Source organism: Dromiciops gliroides, chromosome 3 (genome assembly GCF_019393635.1).
Source record: "Dromiciops gliroides isolate mDroGli1 chromosome 3, mDroGli1.pri, whole genome shotgun sequence".
In the NCBI taxonomy this organism is placed as follows: Eukaryota; Metazoa; Chordata; class Mammalia; order Microbiotheria; family Microbiotheriidae; genus Dromiciops; species Dromiciops gliroides.
Genome location: NC_057863.1, coordinates 184,738,401 through 184,752,232, shown reverse-complemented (window position 1 = coordinate 184,752,232; position 13,832 = coordinate 184,738,401). Strand labels below are relative to the sequence as shown.

The 13,832-nt window shown below is 37.3% G+C and overlaps 1 protein-coding gene across 6 annotated transcripts in view; it reads left to right on the top strand.

The window, feature by feature from the left end:
- NCK2 (NCK adaptor protein 2) overlaps positions 1–13,832 on the top strand; it is a 194,728-nt gene that overhangs the window by 159,775 nt on the left and 21,121 nt on the right. For all 6 annotated transcript variants that reach the window (XM_043998285.1, XM_043998280.1, XM_043998284.1 and 3 more), the window contains one exon: positions 2,114–2,835. In XM_043998285.1, coding sequence (XP_043854220.1) covers positions 2,114–2,835 — 722 coding nt within the window. The remainder of the gene's footprint in view (positions 1–2,113; positions 2,836–13,832) is intronic.

Genomic DNA, 13,832 nt, shown 5'->3' with positions numbered 1-13,832 from the left:
AATGCTTTTAGTATATAATGAAATAGCATAGCCACTAAACAGAGGTAAATTTGGGTAATGTATTTTTAAAAATTATGATGTGGATATTTCTAAGTATAAATAAGTTAATAAACATCAAAAATAAAGCCCTTTGTCTGGCTTTCCTATTTTAGTTTTCATTTTATTGGACCCCTTCTTCAAGTAGTTTGGACACTGCATTGTCATTATCTGCTTGCTCCAGGCAATATGTTTCTCTCTTAGGATGCTGTCTATTGAACACATTAACGTAGCATGCGACCCGAAGGATGTTGGGCACCTATCAAAACTATCAAAAATAGGGCATTTTTACATTATAACTTTAATACCCTGTTCCTTTTCCCCACCTATATTGATATACCAAAAGACTAGAATAGGGGCTTTTAACCTGGAATCCCCAGACCCCTGAGAGATCTACTGATATATTTCAGATGGGTCAATGAACTTGAATGGGGAAAAAAACAAATCACATCTTTATGTTTACTAACCTTTGGTTTCCTGAATTCAAATCCAGCCTCAGATGCTTACTAGCTGTATGACCCTGGACAAGTCACTTAACCCTCTTTGTCTCAGTTCCTCATCTGTAAAAGTATCCTGGAGAGGGAAATGGTAAACCACTCCAATATTTTGGCCAAGAAAACCTCAAATGGGGTCATAAAGAGTTGGACCTAATTGAACAACAACAACACGTTTTATGTACTTAACATAGTCTAAGAAGGGGGTTTATGCACAGGTCACAACTTCCCAGCTATTCTTTCTCTCAAAGTTTGGTTTAGGCTCCAGTGGTGGCATAGGCAGCCACTCTTAAGAGGAGGTAGCAAAGAGAGGCCCAAATGCCTCAAAAATCTAACTTCTTGTGGCATTTGAAATTTTTATTACCAGTTTTATTTCTTCAGGACCTTCTGCATTCTTAACCAGGTCCAAGTTAAGACATCATTGAAGAAGGTGATGTTACCTGGAGGTGAAAGTACATTAGGTAACATTAGCAGAGGTTCGTTTATCTGATGGTTCATTAATATTTACTGTCCTCTGGTGGGAAATAAAGATTAGAACACAGAGCAGGTAAGTGTGAAGGGGGAGAAAATTTTTAGTATTCATTTAGAATTTAGAATCATCAGTCACTTGCCTTGCTGGAAAGAGGGTGCTGATCTTGGAGACCCTGAGTACTTATACAGGGTTGCATGAGGGTATACCTTGAAGGATGGCATACATCTTGCATATGCCATCAGACTCACTTGGTGTCTTGCTTAATTTTGCTAACCTGCATTTTTTTCCCCTTTCTTCTTTAGTTTTTGTCATAAGATATGGCCCTTGGGGGAGAGAAGGGTTATGTTTGGAAATGAAGGTGACATTAAAGCAAAATATTAATATTAAAAGCAAAAAGTAAGCATATGTGTTGGAATAAGGATAATTCAAAAATTTATAGAACCTTAGAATTGAGAAAAGGGAGTGGTGGTCATGTAGCCCAGCTTTCCACCTATGCAAGAGTACTAAAGACACTCTCTGAGCTCATACTTCTTATAGCTGGGGGATGTAGAAATTGTTCCCAGATGACTTATTTTTTCAGTAATACCAATAACTTTGCATATTTCCAAAGTGAATGACCATTTTGTTGTTGTTGTTCAGTCATTACAAAAGTGAAAACCTCATTTGGAGTTTTCTTTGCCCAGATGCTGGGGTATTTGCCCTTTCCTTCTTCAGCTTATTTTACAGATGAGGAAACTGAGGCAAACAGGTTTAAGTGACTTAACCATGTTCACATAGCTTAATAAGCGTCTGAGAACAGGTCTATTTATATTGGGCTTTTTTGGTATTACCAATAACTTTGCAAATTTCTGAAATGAATGACAATTATAGATCAGCATTAATTAAGCCATCTGTCGAAATGTAGTTTTGAGCAACTGTGTTAATATTTCCTGGTAGTAATCATAAGGTCTTCTAGTCACACATGTCCTGTCTATTTCTGTGCATTGTTTTTGTTAAGTTGACAGTGGTTGTACGCTGCAAATGCTTCCCATTTTATATTTTGAAAAATGCTTGGCTTTGTGTTGATTGCTTCACTGTTTTATCACTAAGACTTTCCCTTTGTTTCTGACAGGGTTGGGTAAAACAAAAAGAAAGACAAGCACAAGAGATGCCTCTCCCACCCCTAGTACGGATGCAGAGTATCCATCCAATGGAAGCACCGCGGACAGGATTTATGACCTCAACATCCCAGCCTATGTTAAATTTGCCTATGTTGCAGAGAGGGAGGATGAACTCTCCCTAGTGAAAGGATCTCGGGTCATCGTGATGGAAAAGTGTAGTGACGGCTGGTGGCGAGGTAGCTACAATGGACAGATTGGCTGGTTTCCTTCGAACTATGTTGTAGAGGAGCTTGAAGAAGCAACAGCTGATTCCCCAAGTTTTCTCAGTTTGAGAAAAGGAGCATCAATGAGTAATGGCCAGAGTATGAAAGTTCTCCATATTGTTCAAACACTCTATCCTTTCAGTTCTGTTACGGAGGAAGAGCTCAACTTTGAGAAAGGGGAAACAATGGAAGTCATTGAAAAACCTGAAAATGACCCAGAGTGGTGGAAATGTAAAAATTCCCGAGGGCAGATTGGCCTTGTTCCCAAAAACTACGTAGTCATCTTAAGTGATGGCCCTGCCATGAACACTTCCCATCCACCTCAGATAAGCTACACGGGGCCATCTTCTACGGGACGATTTGCTGGAAGAGAGTGGTATTATGGGAACGTTACACGACATCAGGCTGAATGTGCCCTTAACGAGCGGGGTGTCGAAGGTGACTTCCTTGTTAGAGATAGTGAATCTTCGGTAAGTACTGTTCAATCTCCAAATCTTCATCTTGCTGATTTTTCTGACGTTTTTAATGAACAAAAAAAAATGAATGAAAATTGAATATTTGAGTACCTCAAAAGATCTGTGATTTTTGTTGTTCTGAGTCTACCTCCACTGACACAAATAGCAGCCCTTCTGTGACTTAATAGTCTGTAGCCATCTTGAGCTACTCTGGCTGAAAGAGTTTCTTGCTTGGAGAGTAACCTGCTGGCTGTGAGCCTCTCCACACTTACTGAGGCTGCTCCTTGAACAAAAGATAAATACCATGATATTGCACCTGTGCTTGCTTGAAGGCTTTAAAAAATATTCTAACCATCAATAAAAAGAAATGTTCAGATATATAAAATTAAAAATGACCATACATAAAATTGCAGATTATTTCCAATTTTTGCAAGTGTATATTAATGTAAACAAAATTTGACCCCTTTCAAACCCTTTCAGCTTGCTAAGTGCTGCCAGATTTGTGTTTTGCTGGCATAGTCTTTGAGGGTACAAGGTCACCACCGTGATACAGTGAGACATTATGTGGAAAGACACATACATATTGTATTAATAGCAGCATATGAGAGTGTGTGACACATTTTTGAGCTTTTATTTAACAGAGAAATAGTACTCAAAGTGATATTAATTGTTTCAGAAATTATTTAATCAAGCTCTAAAGGAATAGCTATTCACTTACTTGTTCTTACAATTTATGCTTATTTCATTATTTTTGCCAGGATGCCTTCTTCCTCCTTGGGGGAAGGTGGATGAGAAACTTTTGTGAGCTTATTATCTATGAATAACTATGGTATTTATGAGTTTACTTTCTGTTTCTCAGCCATTTTTCTATTATGTAGATACAAATAAAGTTTCTTTTCACTTTTGGCAACATAAGGTTACCCTTCTGTGAATAATTCCCTTTTACCCATTCAGTAATACGTTATTTCCTCTGTCAAACAAAGGTGTGAATACATCATTGTTAATAGTTGTGCTTTTTGAAATGCCTGTTGATTTTTCTTTTTTAAAATCCTGCCACCCCAAGGTCAACTTTATTGCTGGTATTGCAGACATCATCTTTGAATAGCTTTTCAAAAACTTATGAGCATCACTGAAAGAAATGTGGCTCTTTTGAGTAGTCAGAAACAAGTAGTAGAACCATAGGTCAGTTCAGTCTAATCATATTTCAGCTTTTTCCAAATCTTCAAGACTCCACTTGGAATTTTCTTGGCAGAGGTACTGGAGTTGTTTGCCATTTCCTTTTCTAGCTCATTTTACAGATGAAGAAACTGAGGCAGACGGGGTTAAATGTCTTGTCCAGGGTCACATAGCTAGAATGTGTCTGATGCCAGATTTGAACTCAGGAAAATGAGTCTTCCTGACACTAAGCACTAAGCTGCTTCCATTGTGCTACCTTGCTGCCTCACACGACATGCTAATTTTACCACATGTATAGGCCAGTGTTATACAAGCAAAATTGTCTTCATTCAGTGTATGAATCAATGTCTCTGCTAGTTTCATGAGTCTCATTTCTGTCTAGCACCAGTTTGGACCTCTGTAATGAAAGACCAAAAAAAAGTTGACTGTAAGAGTATATCATAATTTATCTTGCCTGTTCAGTGTATTGATTCTAATTCCGTTCAGTCTATTGATTTTTAAAATGTAGAACATAATACTTTTATTTACTTATATTTTGTTCTCTTACTTTTTACAATGAAAATATTAATGCCTCTGTGAGTCAAATATGTTCAATATTTCACATTTCTAATCGTGAGTTTAAAAGTAGAAAAGTTTCATTACTTCAGAAAGTAATTTAGAGATTTTTGCATCTTTAAGGCATTAGGAGGACATCATCATGGTAGAAATTGCAATTGTTTATAATGCTCATAGCTTTATAGAATTGGAAGCAGTAGATTTTGCATCGGTAAGCAAGCATACTACATCTGAAATCTCTGAGATTGTCTTATTGTTCCAGATATTATTTCTGGCAGGGCATATCACATTATATCATTCTCAAGTTCTGCGTATAGCTTCTTTGATATCATGTTCAGGTCTTCACAAAAATCATATAGAGTAGAACTTTTAGCCTCTTAGAAGCAAAACTAAGAAAAGCACTAAAATCCAGTTATAGTATAATACCTAATCTGCCCCAGTTCATTAGGATGGATAGACAGATAGATGGATGGATGGATAGATGGATAGATAATTGATAGAAAGAAAGAAAATAGCTTTTTATATCTAGATAGATAAATATAAATCTGGATCTATAGAAACTTGTTACCAATGAGATAGCTTAGGTCCCTTTATCTATGGGGAGTAGTTGCTAAAGTGTTTAGGGGGGAGGGGCGGAGCTAGGCTACTGTAGAGGCTGACCCACTGGAACATCTCCTACTCACTGTGATGGAGAAGCAAGTGTACTATATTGGAAAGAGCACTGAACTTAGAGTCAGCAGAGACCCAGGTTCAAATATAGCCTTTGTTAGGAGCTACGTGACTATGAGGATAAGTTGTATAACCTTGCTGGGCCTCAGTTTCATCATCTTTAAAATAGGGCTAATACCAATAGTGCCTACCTTTCAGGGTTATTGTAATGATCAGACATGTATAAAATGCTTTCTAAGCAATTAAGAACTATAGAAATCTTGGCCATCATGAAGAAAATGAACAAAAGGAGCTAAAAGTGTAGATGGGACTTCACAGAACAGAGTTGCAGTGGAATAAATAGAGGTTAATAAGCTGATCAAACTGAGCTTTTAAAGGGTGCCTACACCTTGGTGGGTCCAGGGCCCTGAGGCTTAGCTTTTCAAGTTCAGAAACTTGATTTTTATCAGTTTACAAAGTGTGATAAGGATCTGGGAAACATTCACACCCATCAAACTCAGAAAAAGAAAGTTTTGAAACCCAAATTCCTGGTTAAAAATTCATAATGGTGGAAGGAAGGAAAGAAGGAAACACATATTTATTATTAAACACCTGTTCTGTGCCAGGCACTGTGCTAAGCACTTTACAAATACTATCTCACTTGATCCTCAGAGCAATACTAGGAGGTAGGTGCTACTTTTGTCCACATTTTACCATCGAGGAAACTGGAAGCTAAGTGATTTGCCTTGGATTTCGTAACTAATTAGTGTCTGGAACCACATTTGAACTCAGGTCTTTCTGACTGAAGGCCTGGCATTCGATCTATACTTTATCCCCTAGCTGCCCCCAGCTAGTAGGATGCTTTCATCATACTAAACTTCAGGTAACATTTAAAAAAAAAATATATATATATATATATATATATATATATATAAACTGAATTTATAAAAACCAGGAGTTCACTCATTACTGAAGGGGATATCATGAATGTTGACAGATTATAACCATTTCCTGAAGAAGTGTATATAATGTAAATCAAATGACATAACGAGAAAAACAAAAAAAGCTTAGCTATGCCTCAACAAGCAAAACTTTGTCAAATAGAGAGATATATTTGACCACCAAGGGTACCAATTTAGAATAGAAACTCAGCTGTAGAAATCTTACAGCAGAAAGTGGTACAAAGAATCACCTAATGACATCACAAGAAACAGTGGAGAGAAAAACAATTTTAAAGGAAGTTTAGAAACTAAAGTTCCACCTTTTTCTACAGAAACCTTCCCTAATCCATATTTTTTTTTTCTTTTAGTGAGGCAATTGGGGTTAAGTGACTTGCCCAGGGTCACACAGCTAGTAAGTGTTAAGTGTCTGAGGCCGGATTTGAACTCAGGTCCTCCTGACTCCAGGGCCTGTGCTCTATCCATTGCGCCACCTAGCGGCCCCTCCCTAATCCATATTAATTCCAGTGCTTTCCCTCTTGTAATTGTTTCTGATTTATCCTGTAAGTAGATTACTTCATTTATATTTGCATGTTGTCTCCCCCATTATATTGTAAGTTCCTTGAGGGCAGGGACTTATCTTTTGCCTCTCTTTTTATGCCCAGTGCTTAGCACAGTGCCTAGCACATAGTAAACCCTTAATAAATGTTTAACTGAATTTAATTAAGTGACCTGTCTAAGCAAAGTCATCCTGATACCAACTGAAGTTGAAACTGAAAGACAAGAAACACCAAAAATGGAAAGACCTATAAAAATGTAGATGACAAATTCTTTCCACCATCAGATCAATGTAACTCCATTATATTTGGACTTTTCACAGGTGTGCTAAATGAGAAAGTGGAAATTGCAATTAAAAAAAAAAAACAAGGATAAGAATAGCATCTAGACTGGACAAAGGAAACTAAGGAGTTCTGTTTGGGAATCAACAGGGTTTAGAGGGGGTTGAAGCATTAGAGAGGCAGGATACCAAAGGATATTGATCTTAATTGTTCTCCCCCCCCAAAAAAAGTTGATAGATAATGACATGTAATATTATTAGTAATTTTATGAGAATAATCTGTGTATGCATTGAAGGCATCCTTGAAGAAAAATTGAGAAGGAATCGTTAGGCTATCCCAGATGATATTCTATAGCTTTTGTATTTGTTGGGAAGCAGCTAGGTGGCTCAGTGGATAGGAGTATTGGGTCTGGAGTCAAAAGACCTGAGTTCAAATTCGGCTTTTGTGTGACCCTAGGCAAGTCACTTAACCTGTGTTTCCATTAATTCACTAGAGAAGGAGATGACAAACCACTCTATTAAGAAAACCCCATTAATACTGTCACTCTACACTCTACTGGATCACAACTGAATGACAACAAAATGACATTATAAATAGATAAAATTTGAGAGGGAACAGGTAGACTATCCCAGATGACATTCTATAGCTGGCCACATATTTATAGTCATACAGTTAATTAAAAAATGTAAAGAATACAAGTTCCAATTATGTTTTTTAAAATGAACAATTTAAAAAATCATTTAATTCAGTTGAAAAAAATTCTGCCTTAAAGGGAAACCATCCTCTAATAACATCTCTCTCATGTATATGTCTCATACATTCCTTAAAGGATGTGACAGTAAAGATAACTTCACATTATTGGTATCAAAGAAGGTATCAAATGGGGAGACATAACAGTATAACCCAAAGAGACATATGCTTGCCAAAGGCATTTGTCTCTGTTCTAGAGGATATCCCCATAGATACATACAAAGGGATTGGGTATTCCCTTTATATCTTGAGTTGACATGGCACTGATTTACATCAATCCCTGGAATACCAGAGACCCTTGTGGAGGCAGCTGGTGGTGGTTCAGTAGATAAAATGCTAGACCTCCAGTTAGGAAGACCTGAGTTCAAATCCAGCCTCAGACACTTAACTAGATGTGTGACCCAGGGCAAGTCACTTAACCTCTGTCTTTCAATTTCCTCAACTGTAAAATGGGAATAATAGCACCTACTTCCTAGGGTTATTGTGAGGATCAAATTAGAGAGATGATATTTATAAAATGTTTAGCATAGTGCCTGGCATTTAGTGCATGCTTAATCATCACCCCCCTAACAGCCCCTCCATCCCCTCAAATGAGTTCTTCAGTCACTCAAGAGTTTGATTTAACTAGACATACAAGGAAAAAGAAAAGTGGATGAAGAGTATCTATTGTCTGAATGTTACAGACCACTGTTTGGACGATCCATTGATTTATCCATAGGTATATAAGGGGAGTTTTTGTGTGTGGTTTTTTTTTTTGTTTTTTTTTTTTAGTGAGGCAATTGGGGTTAAGTGACTTGCCCAGGGTCACACAGCTAGTAAGTGTTAAGTGTCTGAGACCGGATTTGAACTCAGGTACTCCTGACTCCAGGCCTGGTGTTCTATCCACTGAGCCACCTAGCTGCCCCGAGTATATAAGTTTTGAAAAGACACCACCAATGGGCAATGGGCAATGGGCCAGGTCCAGAATGGAACAAAAAAACCAACAACAAGCACAGGAGATAGCCTTTAGAAAGTTGCAGGGTTGTCCTTACCATTCCAAAGTTTTCCTTGAAGCTTTCCTATATTTTTTATCTCGTTTCTGTGATGGTACATGATGCTTAATACCAGTCTCTGGAGAACTGAAATTAAGGATTGGCAAAAAGACAATGAAAAGGTACTTGGCAGGCAAGAATAGTCCAGCATATAGAAAATGAGAACATGTGCCAAGGAAACATCACAGACGAGAGGTATCAAACAAACAGCCCATGTATTTCATCTCCCTGGTGCTGCCTGAATCCAACTAAAATGTAATTGAGAATAATTTTTAACAAAAGAAATAAAAATACAAAGACCATAGATAATGTTGATGTGTGATTTTTTCAAAAATTAATATGTGACCCTCAGGGATCCTTACATATATATATATTTTAGTGGCCCCCATTTCTCTCTGAGATTAATATCACTGTCAGAGGAGATCTTTAGAGAAATGTATGGCTTGGTCAAAAGGTGAGTTAATCGTGTATCAACAATAAAGGATAACTGATGAACAACTTCAGTACCAGGATCCAAGCAATGTCTAGAGGCAGATGGCCTCCAGCCCCATTAGATGAGACCTTATTGCAGGTTTGTCTGTAGCAAGACAAGAGCGAGAGTTTCACAGGATGGGTGGTCAAGGATAGATTGCATTCCTCAGCATTTTGGTGAGTACCCATGTCAAGGAAATCATAGATTCATTGAGGTATCAAAATAATGGGGTTGAATGATGCTATACCTTAGAGGTAACCTGAATTTTCAGACTTTGTATCTAGAGCTCTTCTCCTACTGTCAGGCTACGTGGAGAAATTAATTCAAAAAACATTTATTAAATGCATATTACAAGACAAGCACATTAGGAGCAGAACCAGGAGAACATTATACACAGTAACAGGAACATTATGTGACGATCTGCTGTGATAGATGGAGATCTTCTCAGCAATACAATAATCCAAGACATTTCCAAAGGACTCGGGATGGGAAATGCTCTCCACATCCAGAAAAAGAACTGTGGAACCATACTAGTTTTACTTTTTCTTTCGGTTTTTTCTTTTTTCTTTCTTGAGATTTTACCCTTTTGTTCTGATTTTTTCTTTCACAACATAACTAATGTAGAAATAAGTTTAGTGTTACTGTACGTATATAACCTATATCAGATTGCTTGCTGTCTTGGGGAAGGGGGAGGCAAGGGAAGGAGAGAGAGAGAGAGAGAAATTTGAAACTCAAAATCTTATAAAAAAATGAATGTTGAAAACTCTTTACATGTAACTGGAAAAAATAAAATACTATTGAGGAAGAAAAAAAAAAAGCGTGAAAATAGAGCAAAAGGAACCAGAGGGTCTTGAGAGTTTACCCAAAATGTTGGAAAACCTATAAACTTATCTTTGCCCTACTGTAGAGTATCTCCTAGATAGTATATTCTTCCTTTTGCATAGGACTGGGTAAGCTCTAATATTCTTTTTTTTTTTTAAATTAGTGAGGCATTTAGGGTTAAGTGACTTGCCCAGGGTCACATAGCTAGTAAGTGTTAAGTGTCTGAGGCCGGATTTGAACTCAGGTCCTCCTGACTCCAGGGCCTGTGCTCTATCCACTGCACCACCTAGCTGCCCCTAAGCTCTAATATTCTTAACTTTGCCTCCCCCACACCTTTTTTGGGGGGTTTCTACAGAACAACACCTTTATTTACTGACATCATTAGTAGACTTGTTAAAATTTATTAGATCATATTTTATCTAACATCAGTTACTTCTTAATTTTCTTGATGAGAAGCTGGGGAGAAAGCTTATACCCTTCTTGAGACTTAGGAAGCTACCTCATCTCAATAATACATTTCTAAAAAGCTTCTAGAATGAATTCCTTCTGCATATGGCTAACTTAATCAGTTTTATGTTGATTCTCATTTATATTCTATTATTTCATAGTACAAATGTAAATTCCTTGAGGGCAGGGGCTGTTTCATTTTTCTCAGCATGGTTATCTGGCACATCATAGACACTTAAAATAAATACTATTTAGTTGGTTGGTGCACTGGTTCTGTCAAGATGAAGGATATGGAAAACAAACGCCCTATCCTTCCAAAGGCCAGGAAGCAGGAAAAAAAAGAGTCTCTCCTCCTCATTGCTCATTCTCAATCCTGAACTCTGCTCCAGATGTGGATGTCAAGGCCTTGTGATCCCTCCACAAAGAAAATAAAACAGAAAGGAAAGGAATTGAATGGATGAGTTTTAAACTCTTAACTTGGAATTTCCATAGCATGGCTTTTTCTCTCTACACTCTGCTGTTAATAAATTATTTGTGTTCTATTTCTGTAATGCAATATATACCAACCCAGCTTTTGGAGACTCTTTCAGCCAGGTAAATGAAATTTAACTCCGGAACAAACAGAAGTGTTTGAAGGAGGGCTGCTTCCCCGCCTGCTTTGCCAAACAACAATAAGAGAAACTACAACCTTTTCTTGACAACTAAGAGTTATCATTACAAGCATCGGTTATTGTAGTAGGCTATAGTACAATGATGCCCTGGAGAGGTCTGGGAGTGAGTATGACTTAACCTTAGCTTGCCTTTCACTAAATGTTCACACCTCCCTGTTTGTAGTTACTAGGCCAGTTTATGTGCCACAGTGATACCTTTAGGCACTGCTGGGGTGGCAGGACTGTTTAATCTCTCCACTGCCTCCATCTCCCAGCAATCTATGTGCTATCACTCATCTGCTCTTCTTTGATCCTCACCCCTGCCTCTGCTGTTTTTTCCTTTCCTCCCTGTGTACTCTTATTTCTTGTTTTCTCTTACCTTTCTCTCTTCTTTTTCCAGCTTTTCTTACCTTTCCTGTGAGAAGGGCCTTTTTTTTTTTTTTTTTTTTTTGCCTTTGTACACCCAGCTCTTAACAAATGCTTTATACATAGTAGTGCTTATTTGGTTTGGATTAAAGGGAAGGAATAGATAGTGTCCTGGCATTTTGAAATTCATAACATAATTAACATAATTGTCTTTAAATAGATGAACCCTAGCCTAAATTATTTTTTTCCTGGAAGCTACTTATATAAATTGCTCACTCAGTTATTCCTTCTTAAGTGTTGTATACATGACAACTGCAGTCATTGAAATGCTTTCTACTACATCCTCCCTCATTTAGTTTAAAAATATTTAAAGGTTAAAATATAATCCTTTTAAAGTATAAAGTATTATCAGTAACATGCATGCAATAAAACCCGTGGACAGAGTTTTTAATCTTAGCAAAGATGGCAAATTTATGTGAAACAATTGGCTTCCCATTTGCAGACATCATCTCCTGGACATTTGCTGTTATATAGAATTGTTTATTCCAGCTATTTGCACTTGATGTATTTCCTATATTTCCTTGGTGGAGTATATATGGACAAAATATCTGATTTCAAAGAATCAAAGGATATCTTTGGAAGGCATCTCTGAGGCCAACCTTTAGATAGCTCTAATTGTTAGAAAAAATTATTCCTTCCATTGAGCTAAATATGTAATTGTGTAACATCAACCCATTATTTCAGGGTCTGCTCTCAGGGCTAAAGCAGAACAAATTTATTAACAAAAAAGATAAGTATTTTATGGGTTTTTTTGGTTTTTTGCTGGGCAATTGGGGTTAAGTGACTTGCCCAGGGTCACACAGCTAGTAAGTGTTAAGTGTCTGAGGTCAAATTTGAACTCAGGTATTCCTGCCCCTAAGATAAGTATTTTAAAGGTAGGTTGTTATACTCTTTTTCTCACTTTCTTCTTCCCCCTAATTATCTCATAGAAGAGGGTAATATTACCTATAAGAATATCTTTTGTTTAGTGGTGTGTTTAAAATGTGGTCATTATGTTTCATTAGAACAGATTATATAAGAAAAGTAAACACAGGGAACTTTACTAATGCAAATTTTAGGGCCAAGGCATTGATTGTTTATATATTCAAACCTGTCTTCACTGGTATGAGAAAATTCTTTGTTAGCAGTGCCACGTGATACCGGCTCTGCAACTTAGTCTGGGGTTCTGAGAAGTTAAGTGGTTTGCCTAAGATCACACAACTTGAATCTTTCCAACTTGGAGGCGAACTCTAATCTGTGCTGTCAGATAGATTTATATTGTATAAAATTCTTCATTGCTTGAATTCTTCCTTTTAAAAGAATAGGAAAATATATCTTAGTGTACAAAGAAAATGGTAGAATTCAACCAGTTAAAACAACTCTGTTGTTTTAGAGATCTACTACTTAAGACAGAGTTTGGGGGGGGGGGGCAATGAGGGTTAAGTGAGTTGCCCAAGGTCACACAGCTAGTTAGTGTCAAGCGTCTGAAGCCAGATTCGCACTCAGGTCCTCGTGAATCCAAGGCTGGTGCTTTATCCACTGTGCCACCTAGCTTCCTCCTTAAGACAGATTTTACTTGTAAAGCATAATAGTGACAAGATTCATGAACTGTGTTTCTTGGATATTGCATTTCTCATAATCTCATTCTGTTTCAAGGTTAATTAGAAGATAGATAACATAATAAGATTTGCAAGTAATTAAGATTCCTAAACTTACAGGCTCTAGTTTGTATAATTCTGTACTGTCATTTCTAAATTATCTGCGATTAAGATGTTCGCAACATCTGGGATGCTGGGGATGGCCTTATAAACATGGCTGTATGTTAATAATAAAGACTGAACTTAATTACAAGGCAGGCCAGAGCCAAGGTATTTCTCTCTTCTATCTCTATTTTCAGAGATTATAATTTGTTTCATAAATTGAACCTCTGCCTGGATCAGAGGTTATTTCTATATTCAGACATCTGATAGCCTGGGTTACTTGTATGAAAAGTTACATTTGTTTTAGGCAAATATACTCAGACTATCAGAATCCAGTAATTGAATGGCATCTTAAAGGTTACATGATCCACCTTCCTTTGTAAGAATCCCTTCTCTAGCATCCTTGACAAGGGGTCATTTGGCCAGTGCTTGAATTCCTTCAGTGATGAGGGAACCTCATCAACTTCTTTTCATGGTTATCCATTTCATTGTTGGACAGCTCTTTGTTTTGTTTCTTTTTCTTTCATCTATCAAACCAAGTATGTCTCATTGCCACTTCTGCCCTTTTGCCAATACAGA